Below are 23,690 nucleotides of genomic sequence, written 5' to 3'. Positions count from 1 at the left end.
TGGAAAAGCACCCTATGAAATCTAAGATGGAGTCTTTTTTGCAGTTACTTATGTCAAGGGTGCTCTATACAAGTAGGATTTGGACATCCCTAGCACACATGTATGCCATGACCATAGAAATGTATTCATTCTCCTCTTTCCAACCTCACACCTGTAATTCTTGGGGGAGTAATGTTAGTCATTTATTTATTAATTCAAAACAAGTTTATCAAGCACCTACTACTACTATAGGCAATGGTGAATAAGGGAAACAAATGCCTGTGGATCTTATAGTCCAGAGAGAAGACAGATATTAAATTAAAAATGTATGTGTTGTTTTAAGGCAAACAACACTAGGCAAACAGTAGATACTGAGAGAGGAGATACTAAGCAAACTGACCAGCCAGTGCTTAGGAAAACATGTATGTGGCATTTTAGAAAAGCAGTGAGGGTAGAGTGTGCAAAGAGGAGAGAAATAGGGGCAAGATGAGAGATTTAATTGAGTGGGTGTGAACCGACCTATATCATATTTTTCATATTTTTAAGATCAAGCCTTTAAGGTCAATAACAAAGACATTTGTCATAATTTAAGTTCCAACAGGTGTCTTTTGTGGTTATTGTTGTTGTACATAAAATAATGATATCTTCTGAAATCAATGAAATATGAAATCAATGAAATATCAAACACATTTGATTACACTACTTTTCTCACATCAAATAAACTAAAACTATTACTATTCTGTCTTTCTATCATATTCTTACATCAACAATGAAACCTAATAATATTTTAACCAGCCAGGGCCAGGGGACACCATTGTTTCAATAGCAATCACTGTAAAAATATCAGATTTATCCACAGGTAGGTACCCAGCTTTGCGTGATTCCAGTGCCAGGGCTTTAGAGGTGCTATCTAATTATCTGGAAGCCATTAGCACTCAACCTTCAAAGCATGGTATTTCTGAGCATCCACATCAAAGAAAATATTTTAATAGCAAGTGATGGCTCTGCTGCTACAGTCCTTGATAATTCCTGTGATAGACTCTGAAGCACACACTCTTACACTAACCTCCCCTTGGTATCAACACCTTCTCAGATGGACTGGCAGAGTTTATGATTTTCCTCAACAAGGACCCCCAGATTTAACCACCTTTTCAAAATGTTTGGTATGGGGTCTGGAGTGGGATAAGCACTCAAAAAACGTCATCTCCCTTCCTCTCACTTTTGAATATTGTACACTTAATTTTTATATCGTAATGTACATGTATGTATTTCTTCTCATGTAATTTCTTTCTTAGATTAGTTCAAGTGTGAGGACTGTATGTCTTCAATTTCCTTTCACTATGTGCAAATAGTCCCTTAATGAGTACTTTATAGCGGTGATGGAAATGTTATATAATATTAGTAGTCAATGTGAAAAGACAAATCCTATCATTTTCCTGAGCCCATTTTGCCTTAGGGAGATTTCCAGAGTTTATATTAAATTATTGTTAATGTAATTCAGATGAAAAACAAATCTCCAAGTGGAAAACCACTTCTTCAATGAGAATATTAAGCCCCTTATGATACTTATCTTTTTTGCAGAAGAGCCTGTACATAGGCAAAACAGGGCACTTCAGTTTTAAAATACAATTTCTGTCCCTGTTCCAAATTTTTCAATTCACGATGGGCTTTGAAATTCCTTTATTTATTAACAGCCAAAGAGGACAATTTAAGGGCCATTTCTCAATTACCTTTCTCTAGTACAGATACCCTCTGGGAGGTGAGATTATGTCTTGCCAATTTCACAAAAGTCTGGGTATTTACAGAAAATTTTAATACATTATATTTTTATATATTAACTTAAAAAAGTAATGACAAGGTATTTGCTTAGAAAATATTCTAAATACTTTTAAATATGTATGTATTCTTTATTCAACTGATTTAAAACAGATGACATCATATTATATACTTCTCTATACATTATTTTTGTTATTTTTCCCTAAATGTGGATTAAAGATCTTTCCATAATTGCGTATAAGAAAATTCACACATCAGGGTCTGTTAGGGAGTCGGGGGTGGGGGGAGGGGAGGGAACTTAAAGGATGGGTCAATAGGTGCAGCAAACAACCATGGCTCATGCATACCTATGAAATAAACCTGCACGTTCTGCACATCTATCTCATTTTTCTTAGAAGAAATTAAAAAAAGAAAATTCTCAAATGTTTGAATGGCTATAGAGTGTGCCATTGCATGGATGTAGTTTAATTAATTTGCTTAGTCTTTTTTGGACATTTAGACATATTCCAATTATCTTATTTTATTTGTAGCTATTGTAAATTGGACTACTTTGAAGATTTGTTTTTCAGATTGTTTGCTGTTAGCATATAGAAATACTACTTATTTTTGTATGTTAATTTTTTATCTTGCAACTTTACTGAATTTGTTGATCAGTTCTAAGAGTTCTTTGGTGGAGTCTTTGGGTCTTTTCAAATATAAAATTATATAATCTGCAAACAAATGTTTCTACCTTTCTAATTTGGATGGCCGCCCCCTTTTTTTTCCTTCTCTTGTCTAATTGCTGGGCTAGGACTTCCAGCACTGTGTTGAATAACAGTGATGAAAGTAGGCATCCTTGTCTCGTTACAGATCATAGAGGAAAAGCTTTCAGTTTTTCCCCATTCTGTATGATACTAGCTATTGGTCTGGTCTGTCATATATGGCATTTATTCTGTTGAGGTATATTCCTTCTATATCCTGGTTTTGAGGCTTTTATCTTGAAGGAATGTAGCGAACTTTAGCAAATGCTTTTTAAGCATCAGTTGAAAGGATCATGTTTTATGTCCTTCATTTTGTTGATATGATGTATCAAACTGATTGGTTTGCATATATTGAACCATCCTTGCATCACTAGCATAAATCCCACGTGGTCATGATGAAAAATCTTAATGTGTTGTTGAATTTGGTTTGCTAGGATTTTGTTGAGGATTTTTGCAGTAATGTTCTTCAGGAAAATTGGCCTGTAGTTTACTTTCCTTGATATGTCTTGTCTGGTTTTGGTATTAGGGTGATACTGGCCTCAAAGAATGAGTTTGGAAGTATTCCCTCCTCTGTTGTTGGAAATATTTTTAGTAGAATTGGTATTAGTTCTTCTCTAAGTGTTTGGTAAAATTTGGCATCATATCCTAGGTTTTCCCTTGCTGGGAGACTTTCTATTATAGCATCGATCTCATTACTTGTTATTGGTCTGTTCAGGATTTGGATTTCTTTGCAGTTCAATCTTGGTAGGTTATATGTGTCTACAAATTTATTCACTTATCCATTTTTAGATTTTCTGATGTATTGGCATATATTTTCTCATAGTAGGCTCCAATGATCCTTTGAATTTCTGTGGCATCATTTGTAATGTTTCCTTTTTAATCTCTGATTTCATTTATTTGGGTCTTCTGTCTCTTTTTATTAGCCTAGCTGATGGTTTGGAGATTTTGTCTTTCCAGAAGACCAACTTTTCATTTTGTTACTCTTTTGAATTGTTTTTTGTTTCACTTTCATTTATTTCTGCTCTGATATTTATTCATATTTATTTTCTACTATTAATTTTGGTTCAGTTTGCTCTTGCTTTTCTAGTTCTTTAAGATGCATTGCTAAGTTGTTTATCTGAAGTTTTTCTACTTTTTTGATGTAGGTGCTTATTTCTATAAACTTTTCTCTTAATACTGCTTTTGCCATATCCTATAGGTTTTGGTATGTTGTTCTTTCATTTTCATTGTTTTAATACACTTCTAAATTTTATTCTTAATTTCTTTATTTGCACACTGGATAATCAGGAGCATATTGTTTAATTTCCATGTATTTGTATAGTTTTCAAAGTTCCTCTTGTTATTGATTTCTAGTTTTATTCCATTATCATCAGAGAAAATACTTGATATGATTTCAATTTTTTGAAAATTTTAAGACTTGCTTTTTAGCTAACATATGGGTTATCATTGACAACAATCTGCATGCTGAGGAGAATAATGTGTATTCTTCAGCTATTGTATGAAATGTCCTGTAAATATCTATTAGGTACATTTTATCTATAGTGCAGATTAAGACTGATGTTTCTTTGTTAATTTTCCATCTGAATGATCTGTCCAATGCTGAAAGTGAGATGTTGAAGTCTCTCTCTTTAGGTCTAATACTATTTGCTTTACATGTCTAGGTACTGCAGTGTTGGGTGCATATATATTTACAATTGTTATATCCTCTTGCTGAGTTGAATCTGTTATCATTATGTAATCACCTTCTTTATCTCTTTTTATAGTTTTTTTCTTGAAATCTATTTTGTCTAATAAAAGTATAGCTACTCCTGCTTCTTTTTTTTTGGTTCCGTTGGCATAGAATATCTTTTTCCATCCCTTTATTTTTCAATCTATGTGTTTCTTTATAGATGATGTATGTTTCTTAGAGGTAATAGATCATTGGCTCTTTTGGTTTTTAATCCGTTTAATCCATTCAGCCATACTATGTCTTTTAATTGGAGACTTTAGTCCATTTACATTTCAAATAATTTTGGAATCCAGTGTACCAAAGTAGTATTTTATTTTTAATTAAATATTATTTAGTTCATCATTCTGGCAAAATTTCATGGCTTTTTTCCTGAGTGAAAATTTATCTACTTATATATAAGTAGATAAACCATGCAATTTAAACTTAGTAAAACACATATTTAAAATGAAAAAATAGCATGTAACTACAGGTCTATTCTCTATCTGAATGACAATCAATACTTCCAAAACTTAAATTTAGAAGATATCTTATATGTAACCATTAACCGCATTGAAGGAATATGTTTGTTCTTCTGGCCTAATAATTATATGTTCAGAAAATGTGTAGTACTTCCTTTATTATAAATTTAATATACATGAATTAATCTTCACTATTATATTTAAAAGCTTATCCTTTAAGATGACTTAAATATTTAATTATTAAAAACAATGTGACTTTGGTTTTTTAACATAGCGACATCCATGTGGACAAATAAACTCATGAAAATGTCATGTACTTATAGGGCTTTCATACATGTTTGATGTCAACCTATTCAAGAAAGAGTAAAAAGCAATTTTAGGTGACAAATATTAAATTGAAAGAATTTTATTCTTGCATCCATTAATAAAAATATATTCTTATTGTAAAAAATGCAAAAATGAAATTAGTGTGCATTATCCAGAATTTATTCAATTTTATTACAACAGTAATCAAGTACATAGTCAGAAATCTTATACCTCACAACGTATTGTAAATTCTAATTAGTCTGCCTAGTCCCTTGAGAAAGTATAAAGCACCTCCCATCCTGTGGGATAACTGACTTGAAAGGTCAAATACCTTATTTGAAATCACTTGGTGTGACACAGTGGCCAAAGGCTAGCCACAAAACTATATTTGGAATAAAAAATTGCCGATAAATCTCTGAAGTAGTTCATGCCTCAAATCGTCATACACTGGAATAAAATTAGTAATAAAGGAAAATCCATCCGTGGAATCCTCAACTTAACCACTGTCTTTCATCACAAAAAGGGACAATAATTCACAAGATTACTCTACAATTTCTTCCACACTCCCTATACTGATTTTTCAAATTACAAATTTACTTTTCAACTATGTACTGGCATCTCAAACGCATTATGTTCTATGTCTTTCATTAGGTGATGGGGGATCACATGTTAATGTGAAATAATATTATTCAAAACTAATTATTTTTCTTCACTCTTTCTCTAGGAGGCACTATAGAACATTTCAGTCAAAATGCTGGCAGCGTGTGACTAGAAAGTGTCATGAAGATGAGAATTGCATTAGCGCCTTAAGCAAACAGGACCTCACTTGTTCAGGAAGTGATGACTGCAAAGCTGCTTACATAGATATCCTTGGGACAGTCCTTCAAGTGCAATGTACCTGTAGGACCATTACACAAAGTGAGGAATCTTTGTGCAAGATTTTCCAGCACATGCTTCATAGAAAATCATGTTTCAGTAAGTTCCCCAACTAAAATTATCTATCTATCTATCTATCTATCTATCTATCTATCATCTATCTATCTATCTATCATCTATCTATCATCTATCTATCTATCATCTATCATCTATCTATCTATCTATTTATTTTGTTTTTGCCTATACAGTACAAAGAGGTAATCCAGCACAGACATTTTTTGGTATTGCATTTGAAAATTTGCTTTCTGATTATGTTCTGTGTATTTGCTATTTTACTCACTTACTTGAAAATAGTACATTTTTAAAATTTATATGATAGACCACTCTTAATTATCATTTATTGATTTCAATATAAAAAGCATAGAAGATTTATTCTATCAGATAAATGGATATATCAAGTATCTATTGCTACATAACAAACCACAAGTATCTACACTAACAAAACAATGGCTTAAAATAATAACCATTTATTTGCTCACAATTCTGCACATTGGACTTGGCTCAGCTGGATGGCTCTTCTGATGGTCTTTTGGGGGGCCACTCATGTGCCTATAGTCATCTGGTACCTATAGGCTCGGCTGAGGCTGTTTCGTCCAAGGTGGTATTAGCAGACACCATTTTCTGGTATGGTGTGGTTCACTTCAATATGACATCTTCAGCAATATAGCCAAAAACTCTTACGTGGAAGCAGAAGACTTCCTAATGGCTAAACCCCATTGTGCAGCTATCTAGTATCTGCTACTGTCACATTTGTAAATATTTCACTGAACAAAGCAAATCACAATGGCCAACCTCAGAGTCACTGTGGGAGTGGACTACATAAGGATATGAATATTCAAGGTCAGATTAATCAGGGATCATTACTCTAACAACCTACTATAATTGGCTGTCCTGGCCTATGTACAATATATTCACTCTTTAGTTTTTCTCCCCTTGGTCTTTAACATATCTGCTGATCAACCTATAATGATGAGATGGAAAACATATTTTCCAAAGTTATTATTTAATTTGGGGACAAGAAAATTGATATTTAGGAATTTAAATAATTTGTTCAGCATCTCAAAGTGAGCAAATGCTCAAGAAGGACTTTTGTGAGTCTTAAGGAAGGAACTTAAGGATGTGATCATGTAATAATTCAAAACTTCTCTATTATCCATCTTCAGGATTAGACCATGCAACCATCGATGTCCCCAAACTTCCCCAGGCCCCTACCCCTAGATCCCTAGCTGTAACTACCATATCTGCAGATACTGTTTCTAGAAGGAAGTAATGGATATTTACTGTTTCATAGCAAACCAAATCTTTATATTTATTGAAAATGTTGGACATTTTAGTACATCTTTCTTGATACGCACATGCAAGATATTCTCTAGGGAGCAGTTCTCAATCTTTGCTAAACATGAGAATCATTGAGAGATTAAAAATTCTCATGTCCCATAAACCAATAAAATCACATTATATAATGACAGGACATGACAGTAGGACCAGCTTCATGGACATGTGGCCAGTGTAGTTACATAGGCCTTGTGCTCAGAAGAATCCCACATCTGGGATTCAATGCTCTGCAGTCATTGTCGAAATTCTTAATAATTTTCTTTTGCTTTCGTTTTTGAAATTCAATGAAACAATAAAACACACAAGAGGTGGCTTGGAGCCAAAGCACATGTGTGTTTCTGTGTCTTGCCATTTCACATCTTCCTAGGGGCAAGCAAGTTCTCAGCTGCCTGCTCCCCATCCTCTGATGCTGGGCCCTGCCCAACACCCCTTCACTTTGCCATCCTGCAACTGCTGCCAGACATTTGTCTATTTTCTAAAAAGTGATACTGAGCCTTCCAATCCACAGATATATATTTTTTTCTTTTCTGTCTTATAATAAATTTTTGTTACTTTCACAATGAAAAATAATTTCTAAATAATTTTTTTCATAGCTTTTGCTGTCTACAATTATTTCTAGGTATGGCCCAAATATTACAATTGTTATTGAAAGTCATATTTTCTCAGGATTACACTGTCAAACCCTTCATGGTTGAACTATAGAAATTCATTTGATTTCCACACATAAATTCATATGTAGCAAAGTTGTTAAACACTCATAGATTTTGACAATGTACGGAATTATGTTGTTCTTCCTTTTAGATAACCATATACTCTTCAATAATCACAGTTTTGTTTCCTTTGTTCAATACTCATGCTTGTTTTTAATCCTCCCCCCACTTCCTATAACATCTAGGATCTACAGAAAAAAAGTGAAATATAAACGGTGATAGTGAGCACCCTTGCCTTGTTCCTGATCTTGAAGAGAATTATCTCTTCATTTACCATTAAGTCTGACATTTGTCACAAGTTTTTTGTACATACTGCAGATTGGAATAAAGAAGTTCTCTTCTATTCACGGAATGCAAATCTCTTTTAAACAACAAATGAATGCTGAATTTTATTAAATGCTACTGTACATTTGAGGATCTCATCTGAAATTTATTTAGTACTTTTTAGTCATTGTCTTGTGGTAGAGTGACTGGTCATGGTTCTAATATTGTTAGACTACCAAAAATAGAACTAAAGTATTCATTTAAACACATTCAAGAATCTGTATTTGTACAAAAAGGGAAAAAAAAACCAGACACAAATAAACCCAACTTATTCATTAGCACCCTGTCTTCTCCCCTTTCACAGACAAATTTTCCAGAAGAGTTGCCTGGGTTCATTGTTTCAATTTCTTTTTCTCTAACAGGCTGATCCACCCTTTCCAGTTTGGCTTCTGGGTATAGATCCACTCACAAAAGCAGCTTTCCCATAGGTTATCAACCACATCCATTTAAGAGGGCCTGGAGGTCCTTGTCTTATTTGGATTTTAAGCTACCTTCAAGAACAATTGATATACTTTTCTTTCTTGGTGTACTCCCCTCACACCTTGGCTCCTATTCCTCTGATCACCCTGAATGCTCCTCTTATTTCTACTTTGTAGGCTTTTCCAATTGGCGAATTAATATTTGTGTTTCAAGACTCAGCTGTAGATTCTCTGCTAAAGTAATGCTATAATCTTCCCCAAGGAGATCCCATCCATGGCCATAGCATCATCACTTCTTACATTGACTTACAATCTTTAAGGAAGACCTCTTTTCTAAGATTCCAACCCAATTGCCTGTCCTCCTACTTGATATATTCTTCAGGATTTTGAGATTGTGATATAACAAATAAGCTCCAGAAGCTCAGTGGCTTTACAGAATGGAAGTTCATTTCTTGGAAGCATAAGTCCAATCAGCATTAACATTGGTCATTTAGAGGACTAGCCTCTTTCCTACACGCACCTCTGCCTCAGCATAGGACCTCTAAGTGCTCTCTACTCAACAGAGGATAGGAAAATAAAAAAATGTAGTTTGCCTCACAGTCATAAAGGGGCATTTTATGGTTTGATGGTGGCAACAGTGCATATCACACACACTCATGGTCATCTGGCCCCAACTCAGTCACACGGCCACACCTATCTCCTAGCTTTGTGCCAGAGGCAATTGTAATTGTTAATCAACAAGTAAGTCTCTGCCAGAGTTTACCCTTCCTCTTCCCAAATTTCCATTGCATTTTTCTCTTCACACAGAGAATATGCTTATTCCTTCTCCAGTGGAGACATCTTAATGTTTTTCAAATTTTTATTCAGCATCAGCCACCAACTCGAAGCCCTGAATGTTAAAAGATGTGCAAGGTAAATGTTGTGGCACCTTGTAATAGACAGGCAACCCACTGCCATCTTCCCGACACAGACACAAAACACTAACGCACCCAAACCCCCACTATATACCTACATATAGTATCAGGGACAGCAAAACCTCAAAAAAAAAAAAAAAAAACCCTTCTATTCAAAATCAGGAAAAATGGGAGAACAATAACACACAGTGAGATCCTATACCATAGGCATTGTGCAGCCTCTCTGGCAGTGTGGATTTCAGTAAGGAGAAGCTGAATCAGATATCTGTGAAGAACCACCTTCTGTGGTTCCTATTTTATCCTCTGAAAGGTTCTTCCTTGACCATATTTTTCCACGGCCATATCTGAAATAGGTTTGGCAGAGTACACCCTCCTCGGGGAACATGGAATGTTCGTAGCCAAATCCTGTTCATATAGTTTGAAGGACTGAAAGTTGTTTTAAAGTTTAACAGTCACTGACTTTTGCAAGCAGACTTGTGGCTCCTTTGGCAATATAATCTCTTAAAAATGTGTTAGATTTCTCATGTACTTGCTTTTTATCAGTTACATGTGCCAGTATTCACAATAAAAAATTTTTCTTGACTTAGTTCCCAAGTGTGCCTTATTTCTTTCCTTCCTCACCTCTGTGCCTCTCTCTCTCATTTAATAATTTAAGCTAATCTAAACAATAGACTGTGTAATAAGGTAATACTCTTAATCTGAGATTTGCTCCATCATTGAATCAATGTATTTAACTTAGAAATACTAGGCCTTTTATGACTGGAGATATTTTCCTTCTTTTTCTTCAACTTTTTTTTTTTTTTAAGTTCTGGGATACATGTGCAGGATATGCAGGTTTGTTACATAGGTAAACGTGTGCCATGGTGGTTTGCTGCACAGATCATCCCATCACCTAGGCATGAAGCCCAGCATCCATTAGCTATTCTTCCTGATACTCTCCTTCCTCCCACCACCCACCTGACAGGCTGTAGCATTTATTGTTCCCACTGTGTGTCCATGTGTTCTCATCATTCCGCTCCCACTTATAAGTGAGCACATGCAGTCTTTGGTTTTCTGCTCCTGTGTTAGTTTGCTGAGGATAATGGCTTCCAATTCCCTCCATTTTCCTGAAAAGGACATGATCTCATTCCTTTTTATGGCTGCACAGTATCCCATGGTGTATATGTACCACATTTTCTTTATTCAGTCTATCGTTGATGGTTATTTAAGTTGACCCCATGTCTTCACTATTGTGAATAGGGCTGCAGTGAACATACCCATGCATGTATCTTTATAATACAATGATTTATGTTCCTTTGAGTATATACCCAGTAGTGGGATTGCTGGGTCAAATGGTATTTGTGCTTCTAGATCCTTGAGGAATTGCCACACTGTCTTCACAATGGTTGTATGGTAGTTTTGATTTGCATTACTCTAATGATCAGTGATGTTGAGCTTTTTTTCATATGTTTGTTGGCCACATGAATGTCTCCTTTTGAGAAGTGTCATTCCTTTCCTTTGCCCACTTTTTAATAGTGTTGTTTGTTTTTTTTTTCTTTTCAATTTATTTAAGTTCCTTGTAGATTCTGGTTATTAGATCTTTGCCAAATGGAAAGATTGCAAAAGTTTTCTTCCGCTATGTAGGTTGTCTGTTCACTCTGATGATAGTTTATTTTGCTGTGCAAAAGGTCTTTAGTTTAGGTCTCATTTGTCAATTTTCACTTTTGTTGCAATTGCTTGTGGTGTTTTCATCATGAAGATTTTGCCTATGCCTACGTCCTGAATGGTATTGCCTAGGTTTTCTTCTAGGATTTTCATAGTTTTGGGTTTTACATTTGTCTTTAAGCCATCTTGAGTTAATTTTTGTATATGGTGTAAGGAAGGGATCCAGTTTCAATTTCCTGCATATGCTAGCCAGTACTCCCAGCATCATTTATTAAATAGGCATTCTTTCCCCACTGCTCGTTTTTGCTAGGTTTGTCAAAGATCAGATGGTTGTAGCTGCATGGTCTTATTTCTGAGCTCTCTATTCTCTTCTATCTATCTATGCATATGTTCTTATATCAGTATCACACTGTTTTGGTTACTGTAGCCTCATAGTATAGTTTGAAGTTGGGTAGTGTGATGCCTCCAGATTTGTTCTTTTTGCTTAGGACTGTCTTGGCTATTTCGCTCTTTTTTTGCTCCATATGAATTTTTTAAATAGCGTTTTTCTAATTCTGTGAAGAATGTCAATGGTAGTTTAATGGGAATAGCATTGAACATATAAATTACTTTGGGCAGTATGATCATTTTCATGATATTGATTTTTCCTATCCATGAGCATGGAATGTTTCTTCATTTGTTTGCATCCTCTCTGATTTCTTTGAGCAGTGGTTTGTAGTTCTCCTTGATGATGTCCTTCACTTCCTTTGTTAGCTGTATTCCTAGATATTTTGTTCTTTTTGTAGCAGTTGTAAATAGGAGTTCATTCATAATTTGGCTCTCTGCTTGTCTGTTGTTTGTGTATAGGAATGCTAGTGATTTTTGCACATTGATTTTGTATCCTGAGACTTTGCTGAAGTTGCTTATTAGCTTAAGAAGCCTTTGGGCTCAGTCAATGAGATATAGGATCATATTATCTGCAAACACAGATAGTTTGACTCCCTATTTGAATACACTTTATTTCCTTCTCTTGCCCAATTGCCCTGGCCAGAGCTTCCAATAATATGTTGAATAGGAGTGCTAAGAAAGGGCAACCTGGTCTTGTGTCACTTTGCATATTAATTTTATATCCTGAGACTTTGCTGAAGTTGCTTATCAGCTTAAAATGCTTTTGGGCTAAAACCATGAGGTTTTCTAGATATAGGATCATGTCTTCTATAAACAAAGATAATTTGACTTCCTGTCTTCCTATCTGAATACCTTTATTTCTTTCCCTTGCCTGATTTCCCTGGCCAGAAATTCCAATTGTATGTTGAATAGGAGTGCTGAGAAAGGGCATCCTTATCTTGTGCTAGTGTTCAAGGGGAATGCTTCCAGCTTTTGCACATTCAGTATGATATTGGTTGTGGATTTGTCATAGACGGCTCTTATTATTTTTAGGTATGTTCCTTCAATAACTAGTTTATTGAGAGTTTTTAACATGAAGCGATGTTGCATTTTATCAAAGGCCTTTTCTGCAACTATTGAGATAATCACGTGGTTTTTGTCTTTAGTTCTGTTTATGTAATGAATCATATTTATTGACTGGGCTGTGTTGAACCAAACTTGCACCCCAGACATGAAGCCAACTTGATCGTGGTGGATAAGCTTTTTTTTGTGCTACTGGATTCGGTTTGCCAGTATTTAATTGAAGATTTTTGCATCAATGTTCATCAAGAATATTGGCCTGAAGTTTTCTTATTTTTGTTGCATCTCTTCCAGGTTTTGGTATCAGGATGATTCTGTGCTCATAGAATAAGTTAGGGAGGAGTCTCTCCTTTTCAATTTTTTGGAATAGTTTCAGTAGAAATGGTACCAGCTCTTCTTTGTACTTCTGGTAGGATTCAGATGTTAATACCATCTTGCTTGGTAGGCTATTTATTATTGCCTCAATTTCAGAACTCATTATTGGTCTATTTAGAGATTCAATTTCTACCTGGTTCAGTCTCAGGAGGGTGAAGGTGTCCAGGAATTTGTCTATTTCTTCTAGATTTTCTAGTTTATGTGCATAGAGGCATTTATAGTATTCTGTAATGTTTGTTTGTATTCCTCTGGGGTCAGTGGTGATATCCCTCTTACTATTTCTGATTGTGTCTATTTGATTCTTCTCTCTTTTCTTCTTTATTAGTCTAGCTAGCTATTTTATTTTATTTTTTAAATAGCTCCTGGATTTATTGATTTTTTGAAGTTTTTTCATGTCTCTATCTTCTTCAATTCATCTTGGATCTTGGTTATTTCTTGTCTTCTGCTAGCTTTGGGGTTTATTTGCTCTTGGATATTTTTCAATCTTATCTTTTGCTATTTCAGACCTACAAGTAGTCAGCTTTTTAAATGTTAGGGGATCCTTATTTTAATGCCTCTAATCTTTGCTTGACAACCAATTTCTACCTGAGTTCACGTCTCTTTTGTAAAACCCTGCTCAAGCAGCCAAGAGTGAGCCATTCATACTATCACTCCAGCTCTTTCAAACCACCTCATGTAGTGCTACTGGCCGGGTGGATATCTGATCACCTTTGCAAGTTGTACCAAATAATTTGCCAATTCACAATTTAAAAAGGGGCTCTATCTTTCCAGCCCCCAATAGGCAGTTTCTCACCACCTGACTGCTAAGACAATTCTCCATATTTTAGGTTTAAACTATGGCAGCTGCCCTACTTCAAGATGTCAATTTTTATATAGGCTAGGCATCACTAAGCCATCACCGATAACACATCAAATACCAGTAGGCCGAGACAATAATTAATTTCTGACTCACATGAAATATAACTACAGAGGGAAGAAGTGGGATGGGTTGAGTGAGTTAGAGGAATTTAGGTGTTATACAGCTATTTAGTGATTCCAAATGTTTCTACTGTATGGCCACACCCTCTTCTAAGTTCACAGATGCTTCTTCATTCATCCTGCAGATTCAGAAAAAGACATTACACTGGAAATTTTTAGGGGCCAGTCATAAGTGCATTGCACATGTACTTCTGTTTATGCTTATCTGTGGGGAGGCTAGGAAATGTAGTTTAGCTCTATACCTTGGAGGAAGAAAAGTGAGTTTGGTGAGTGGCTTGCCAGTCTTTGCCACAGTATTTCCAACAAAGTATATAATCTGTCTCCCTAAAACTAGTCCTATTTAATTATCATTTGTACCACTCTATCATAGATAGATACTGAAAGATCTGAAATTATTTTTGAATATGGCCAGTACATATAACAGAGAACAAAGCTTAAAGCAATGACTTGTGTGCAGTAGTTTATCTGGGAGCACATGTAAAGGAGATGGGGTGTCAATAGTCAGTACAAAGATGCAATACTGAGTTGTTTTCTAATTCAGGTTACTGAAGTTTGCTTCTTTTGGGACCTTCTAAGATGCTTTGTGAAATACATCACTGAGCTTTATTCATAGGAGAAGGAAGGGGAAAGCATTTGACCTTTGGATCCTGTCCCTCACTGATTTGGGGTGACCCCACTAGCCTTGATTCCCTCAAACTTGCATACAGTGTATGCATGAGTACTGAGTGGGTCCCCACATTTCGTGCTTCAGTGGCAGAAAAGCACTGGGAAAAGAAAAATGAAGAGCATGGTACAATGTCCAAGACGAAGCACTCTTAGGTTGTAGCTGCATAAAAAAAGATTAGGCATTCTCTGAAGCATTTTGATGGTAGGGAAGGAAGGCAAATTCGTATCCAAAGTAAGTATAAATTCTAGTTGGAAAGCATCACTACCTCTTTCAAGTAGAAGGGTTATGGTGTTATGAATCTGCCATCAACCTGCTAAAATAAGATCTTGGTATAGGTATCTGTTGTTGCTGGAAGGTTTGCCATTCAGCATTGGCAGAACACTAACTGATCAGCCTTATGGAGAGGAAATCCATTCTGTCAGGCCCATGCATAGCTGCCATCCTTGCCATCATAGCCACATTCTTCAAGCTCATTGCACAAGTATGGTCATGGAGGGTCTTCTCTGTGGCAGATACTCTCTGCTGGCAAAAATCTGAGATATAAAAATTTGCCCACGTCTTGCCACTACCATGGGTCCTTCCACAAGTCTTTTTCCCTCATTCCCTTTTCTACAATCTTCCAAGTCTGCTTTTTTTTTTAAATCCCTTTGACCAAGCAATTTACCACTGACCATGAGTCTTACTTCTAGCCACTTGTCTTTCCATACAAAGTGAACAGTCAAGAGTACTGCTCATGTTCTGCCTGTGGGATGGATTTCCTTTTACCACTGTCTTCTAGAGCCACCTCTGTGAGTGTTTGTAGTCATCTGTGCATGGACAGTAAACACTGATATACTGGGTTCATCTTTTTGGGAATCATTTACTTAACAGATCTGATAATATCCAACGGGCACTAAATTTCAAATGGCAAGGAGCATTCTACTGCAGATGGAATGGCTTTGCTTCAGAGCCCAACGTGTCTGTGCTGTAACTCTCCTATTAAGTTCTTGCCAGAGACTCCAGATACCAACCTGAGAGCTTGAATGAGATTAAGTGTATAAAGTGACTATTAAATAGCAAGTATTGTGTATATGTTAAACACCGTGCCTTTATTTTTATATTTTTAACTTTTATTTTAGGTTTGGGGGTACATGTGAAGGTTTGTTACGTAGGTAAACATGTGTCATGGGGATTTTTTGTACATATTATTTCATCACCCAGGTATTAAGCCCAGTACCCAAGAGTTATCTTTTCTGCTCGTTTCCCTCCTCCTCCCTCCCCCATCAAGGAGACCCCAGTGTCTGTTGTTTCCTTCTTTAACTCTCTGCCTTTAAAAACCATTATTTTGATTCAGATTAAGAATTGAACCATTAAGCTTCTTTTATTTGATGCCTTACAAAGGCTATAGTGAATACTGCTACACATTTTTAGGAATTTATTTTTTATGTTTTGCTTTTTCCCCAAATTTATTTATTTTTTAAATTGATATAAAAATTATATGTATTTACCATACACAAGATAATGTTTTGAAATACACACATGCAAACACACACACACACTGTGGAATGGTTAAATCTGGCTAATTAATACATACATAACCTCACATAGTTATCATTTCTGTGGTGAGAACACTTTGCATTCACTCAGCATTTTTCAAGAATATAATATATCATCATTAACTATAGTCACCATGTTGTACAATACATCTCCTGAATTTTTTCTTCCTATCTAACTGTAGTTATGCATCCTTTGACCAATATCTCCCCAACAACCCTTGCTTTTAATAATCATCCCTCTATTCTCTGTATCTATGAGATCAACATTTTTAGATCCCGCATATAAGTGAGATCATGTGGTATTTGTCTCTCTGTGACCGGCATTTTTCATTCAGCACAATGTTATCCAGTTTCATCCATGTTGTTGCAAATAAAAAAAATTCTTTTTTTTTCCATGGTTGAATAGTATTCCCTTATGTATGTATATCGCATTTTCTTAGGTTGATTCCGTATCTTGGCTGTTGTGAACAGTGTTGCAATAAACATGGAATGTAGATATATCTTCAACACACTAATTTCACTTCCTTTGGATGTATGCCCAGTAATGGGATTGCTAGGTCATTTGGTAGTTCTATTTTTAATTTTTAGAGGAAACTTCATACTGTTTTCCATAATGGCTGTCCTAATTTATTTCCACCAACAATGTGCTAGGGGTTTCTATATTAAGGTTTTACTAAAGCCAGCTGGTTCCCCAACTCCATTAGTAACAATCTTTCCACTATTAATGAAGAAACATGGTCACAAAGACAAGCCCAAACTATTGAGGAGTATTACTGGACATTAAATTTTTGATTCTCAAATCTGGCTAATCCTCAGAAATATAGAGAAAGTGTGTTGAAAATATAGGTATTTAGCCCTAACCCCAGTAATTCTAATTCAGTAGGCCTGGGGTAGAGCTCAGCAACGTGTATTTAAAAAGTTATCCAGGTGGTTTTGATTTTCAAGCAAGTTTGGGCACCACTTCTCTAATCCACATTTGGGAAAACCCAGTCGCCAGCCGTAGGTCCCAGATCCTCTTTTCACTTACACCTCTCAGGGAATAAGAAAAGTCTGTGCTCAGAAAGGAAAGACCAATAAGACTAATGCCATGCAGCTCCCAAGGTGGCCTGCTTCACTCCAGTGCCCAAGACAATTGTTGGTCCACATTAGCCACTCAATAGGTAGTGAATGAATGAATGAGTAAATGAATAAAAGTCAACCATAGTTCTATGGCAGCACTGTTCTTGAATTCAATAGTTTTTCCTTGCTTTTTTGGAAGTATCCTAATACTGCTTCTCTATTTAGAGCCTCAATTCTTTATGTTTCCACTCAGGCTGGAATTTTTCATTCAAATATTTGAGCAAAAGAATCAGGAATTAACAAGAGCAGGCTGCTACTGCTCACTTTAATAAAAACATTGCAAGCTCCTTATATTTTCCAACAGTTTTCCTTTTTATAGATCTGCTCTCAAAAAGTTCCAGTAGTAGGAAATAATTTTACAGTTGATCCTTGAGTGGTGTCATCATTGTAAATAAGCAATTGATCCTAACACATTTTTGCTCTTAAATGTGTGCATTCCTTTAATGACTGATATGGTTAGCCCCATCTGTGAATGACAGAAGATTGTTCCCAACTGGTTTCCAGAACCAGCTGGCTTTTGTGAAATATTAACATAAAAACTCCTCGAAATGTATATAGTCTTTCTCAAGAAGCTTTAGAAAAGAGCCTTTCCATACCTGTTTCTACCATTTCATTTCTTTTTATAGCCATACTTCTCACCCATCTGTCTATTGATCCCTCATGTTAGATGTCAAGATGCTAGTAAGATTGGTTTATTCATCTTACTTGTCTGCATTCAATGGATAGATGATTTATTTGGCTGCATTTCATCCTGTCTTACAACATTTCATCTGTCTACTCCCAGTGAAGGTCTGGATTTAAAAATAACATTCCATTAGCGAGCACTTTTATAGAAAGTACTTTAAATACACCCATTTATATATGGAGGTGCATGATACATAGTCTTACATTTTTTTCTTTAAGTACATAAAAATTTAAACTTAATTTTACCAAAATAATGCAAAGACTGTGTAAAATGAATTAATAAAGGCTCAAACTCACTTTTGTAATTACATGTTATAATTCTTACTATTATCTGATCACTGACTGTCTGAAGAAAGAAGATTACAGACTATAAATAAAACCCTGAGCTAAGTGAATTGTGAAAGACACTTCCCCTGCAAAAACTCCTCTCTCTCTCTCTCTCTTTCCCTGTCTTATGCACACATATATACATACATATATACATAAATGCACATACATCACCTTCTAGTATAGCCAATTCATATAAATTAGTATTTCAGGAGCTTTATGTTAAGTTTTGGCTTTAAATAAATCACTTCATCTAGCCAAAACCACTGACTTTTTCTTGGTTTCTACACAAAACTCTAATTCAAGTCTAGTTTCCTTCAAATTCAGTCCAGGTGCTAAAAAAGCTTCTTGGTTTTCCAAGGAACATTCAACAGAATTTCTCTACTCTGTATCCATATTTCTATCATAGCCTCTAAACAGTCCAGTATTTGGTATTTTCTGGATTAAAATGGCTCCATGGTGAATTTGTAGTCCATCAGATTCATAGACATTCACTTATAAATGTTTGTTTTTCCTCTTAGAAATAAGGGATTATTCCTTAAGGATCTTGTTTTTTTTATTTGCATTGTTTTGAATTCTGTAGAGAACAGGCATATGTGTTTTAAGTTAGCAATAAAGAGAATAATAACAAATAAACTGTTTCTTTAAAATTACTTTAAATACCATCCAATGTAAAAATGTTGATTTATAATAAACTCTACAACTTTTAGGTTTTATGCTATTTAATATATACACTTAGAATTCTAGATATTTCTTTGGGTTGGGTCCTCAGGGAAAAATCAGTGTATTTAACCATTATTAGCTTTCAAATTTAAAATATAAATAGTGCCCCTTCTTCCACTCTCCTTCCTCAGCCTGACTCTTACATTTTTGATTAAAAACAATGATCGGCAACAATGACCGTAGAAGTCAAATTCTGTGCTTGGAAATGTAAATAGACCTTATTACAGAGCACAGACATAGAGAGGCAATATAGCACCAATATGTCTGTGTTCAAATAATTTTTCCATCGTTTACAAGATAAATAACCATAAACAAGTTACTTCTCTCACTTACCTTCAATTTCCAGTCTGTGAAATGAAAATCACAATAAACATTTCTAACTGAGAATGTTGGTGCAAAGATTATATCAGTAAAGAAATATCTGGAACATAGTAAAACTCAGTAAATACTATCTTTTATCATAGATTTTGAGGGATTTGAAAAATCAGGCAAATCAATACTTTTTGAATAATTATGATGTTAAACAGGTAATATGGGTAGAAAATTTCTGGAAGATCTAAGGTATATTTTCTTAGAATAAGTGACTTCTTAAGTATGGTGTTATCTTTGAATAATTTTAGGGTAGATAATCAACTGGGGCTATTAGTTGCAAACTTCATTGTGCATAAGAATCACATGGTTTCCAGTTAAAATCCAGATTCTGATTCATTAGGTCTGGGGTAGGGCCTGAGATATGCATTTCTACAAGCAACTAGGTGAGGCTGATGCTGTTGGTCTAAGGATCACATTTTAAATAGCAATTACCTCAACAATTTCTTGAGGACATTTTAAGAAGAAATGAATTTACTATCCAATCTCATATACAATTATGCGCTGCATAATGATGTTTCTGTCAAAGTCAGACTGCATAATGATGGTGGTCCCATAAAATTATAACATCATATTTTTACAGTGTTATACCTTGTTACACTGTGTTTTACCTTCTCTATGTTTAGGTACACAAATACCATTGTGTTACAAGTTGACTACAGTATTCAGTATTCAGTAACATGCTGTCCAGGTTTGCAGCCTAGGAGCAACAGGCTAGACCACACGGACTAGATCTGTAGTAGGCTATGCCAGCTAGGTTTGTGTACATTCTGATGTTTGCACAACAAAATCTCCTAATGATGCATTTCTCAGAATGTATTCTGGTCCTGATCATTAAGCTACACGTGATTGTACATACCTTCCTGCCCTCTACTGGGAAATAGACTAACCTGATTGATATGATGCAGTTTCTAATGCAATGGGCTTGAAAACTGGGGCATTTACATTTAGGACAAGTTTCCAGGTGATGCTGAAATTGCTTGTCCAGGTACCACACTCCATGAAACACTGGCTTAGAGTACTCATTGATTCTTTTCGGAAAATCAGGTGGAATCTGGCAATGTTCACTTACTCAAATCGTAAACGTAGCATACACTACTGTTAACTCCATAGGGAGAACTTCAACACTAGTTCCTTTGAGATACCATCCCAATGTTTTTGAATTTGCTTACTAAGTCAATGGAAAAAAGATCTCACTCACAAGTGAGAGTTGAACAATGAGAACACATGGACACAGGGAGGGGAACATCACACACTGGAGCCTGTTGGGGGCTTGGGAGCTAGTGGAGGGATAGCATTAGGAGAAATACCTAATATACACGATGGGTTGATGGGTGCAGCAAACCACCATGGCACGTGTATATCTATGTAACAAACCTGCATGTTCTGCATGTGTATCCCAGAACTTAAAGTGTATAAAAAAAACCTCAAGAACTTCCATTTATCCCCACACAATAAAACATCCCCAGACTCAACAGAAAGAGAAGCATTATTTTTTTCTATTAATTAAAAATAAACTATTACTATATTCCAGAGGCATTAGTATCAAGATTATCGTGTTATAAACATGAAAAAGTAGACTTGGATAACTGGAAGAATTCCCATTGGCCCCACAATTTTACTGTTTACATTGATAACAACTGATGGGACAGATAAAAGTCAAGAGTCAGAAAACATCTGAACACTGAGTGTCATCACTTGATTTTCAGCATCAAGCACACTGTGCTTAGAAAGTAGTGAAGAATTTTTGCTTCGCACTGGGTAAAATTAGACTTGGAAGTAAAGAGCAACCAACAGATGTGTGTCGGGGAGAGATCAGCTGGATAAGGTTAGTTGTTTAACATCTAAGTCAAACCTGAATATATTTGAGTAAGTCATATTTTCCACAGTAACTTTTGCAACTTTAGAGGTTCTTTGGTCATGGCAGTTGGAATTTGCATCAGAACTTTGCAAATAGGAAAATCTCAGTCCCTTCATTTCATTCTAGATTTTCTTAAATTTCTCCAAAAAGCAGCAAAAAAAGAGTCAGACTCAGCTACGGGGTTAGACTATGAGGAATGCTCCAACCTTGCTGATGCTATACTTGGAACTATCCTGGAAAGCATCAGTCTTTTAAATAGAGATGGAGCCTATACATGAGATCCACCTGTGCAATTGGCTTTACATTTGCCGTCACTTCTGACGGAAAGCACTAAGATAATCAGGTGTTTCCCTTTGAGCACACTACTACCTTCCTCGAAGAAACTACAGAAATAGTGAATGACTAACGGCCAGAAGCATATCAAGAAAACATTATATTAATATTAATAGTATAAGAATCTGGACAAACTCTTGAAAATAATTATCCCATTGGACCAACTGTAAAGAATCTTCTCATGGATCTGCTTGCCACTTTATTTCAACACTGTAAAATGATGACATGGAGAAAACTGAAGCTATAAAAGATGTATCTTAAAAATGGAGATTTAATAAACATCTAAAGATATTGCTTGCCCTGTTGAATCTACATTCTGACTACTAATGCTAGCTGACTTGTCTTTTGTTTGCTCGAGATGCTGAGACCTAATTGACTGCTGTGCGTCAGACATTGTTCTATTCATTTTATGTGACTTAATTAATTTAATTTTTACAAGCAATATGTGAAGTAGGTGCTCTTTCTTTTACCCAAAAGAAAACAGAGGCACCTAGAAATTAGTAACTTGTCCAAGTCACAGAAAAGACAATAGAGCCAGAATTTAAACACAGCTGTTTTTGGCACCAGAAGCTGTGCTTTTATTCACCATAATATACTGCTCTCGTCCAATGATATAAACCTTATAATTGTCAATTGATTATAAATGTTACATTTCACAGGGAACACAGGAATATAATAAGAGACTATTTAAAAAGTTTGTTTGATGAGAGGCAATTTGTTGCAATATAAAGAACAGCCTAGGAAGCAAGTTCCATCCCTACCTCCACCAGGTGGTGTAGAGGAAATTAGTTATCTTCTCCCTAGAGCTCAGGTTTCTCACGTATTAAATTCTAGGAAAGATTTCAAAGAAATAGATGATCTCTGATATTAGATGTGTTCTGATAGTCTTGGATTAGGTAATTGAGGCTAAGTTCAGAGCCATTTAAGCAAACTTCAGACTGACTGTGTTTGTGGCCCCCTCTGGAGTGACTATTTATTTAATATTAAAAAGACCAGTAGCCCACAAATAACCTTCCTTTCCTAATATTATACTAAAATTTTAAGAAAGCCTGTATTATTTCTTTATTTGCCCTTGAAAAAAGTACTTATTCTTTCAGAGAGCTAAATTGAGATTTGGGATAAAAGAGTTTTCTCTAGTTCCAGATTCCTTACCTTTTATTGCTTTGTTTTAAAAATTCTAAATAGCTAATAATGTGTCCAGATTCAATAAACAATCATAATAAGGTACGTTTCTTTGCTTCTAGTACTTACGTGTTTGAATCTATAAAACTGCTTATTTTTAAGCAAGGAACACAATAATTTTCACCTAAGGGACACTCAAAAACATGATGTGGAACTTTTGTCATCTACAAATCCAGTATGTTGGCCATTATTTGCCACTTTGACCAGGCACTATTGTAAATGTGTGTGAGTTTAAGTGAATGCGTGTCCGTTGGCTCTGTTTTTGTAAGTATATGTGTATAGGGAATCTTTATCTGTTTTAATTTGGGCAACTTAAAATTAGATTACTGAGAGAGACCCAGCTTCCCCTCATCTCTCTCAAGATTTGACTAACAGAGGCACCATATCTGGCTGCAACTTCCACCTTTGTTGGCTAAGATTTCAACCAGATACTCTAAGGAATTATCTGGAAGATTTTATCTTAGGACCTTTCAAAATTCAAAATTCCCTCAAGAGAAGAGACATGGGGGAGTAGTTCCTAGAGATGCAGCCCATTCCAATGGAGACAAATACGGGCTTTAGTTTCACCACTAGGTTTACTTGCACTCAAAAGTTCCCAATAAAATCCAGCTGGTTTAAATTTTGTCTGCAGACCTGAAACACTGCATATTTGGCCAAGGCTTCCTATTTTGCAGTAAATGCTTCACAGGGCTATAATCTGGAAATACTGAAGTGTACAAACCCTCAACAGAAACAACAGGAGAACGGCTGTCTTCTACCTTCATTTTTCTCCTAATTCTACTCTTAAGGCATAGGTGTTGTTAAGGGAGGGGAAAAAATCT

At 35.5% G+C, this 23,690-nt stretch overlaps 1 protein-coding gene across 1 annotated transcript in view; it reads left to right on the top strand.

The window, feature by feature from the left end:
- Positions 1 to 23,690, top strand: part of GFRAL (GDNF family receptor alpha like) — a 65,304-nt gene that overhangs the window by 26,543 nt on the left and 15,071 nt on the right. Inside the window, exon 6 of the mRNA XM_003254126.3 lies at positions 5,713 to 5,963. Within this exon, the coding sequence (XP_003254174.2) occupies positions 5,713 to 5,963 (251 nt within the window). The remainder of the gene's footprint in view (positions 1 to 5,712; positions 5,964 to 23,690) is intronic.

Source organism: Nomascus leucogenys, chromosome 22a, assembly GCF_006542625.1.
Source record: "Nomascus leucogenys isolate Asia chromosome 22a, Asia_NLE_v1, whole genome shotgun sequence".
Taxonomy (NCBI): Eukaryota; Metazoa; Chordata; class Mammalia; order Primates; family Hylobatidae; genus Nomascus; species Nomascus leucogenys.
Note: the sequence above shows the minus strand (reverse complement) of the source record. Positions and strands in the feature narration are given on the sequence as shown.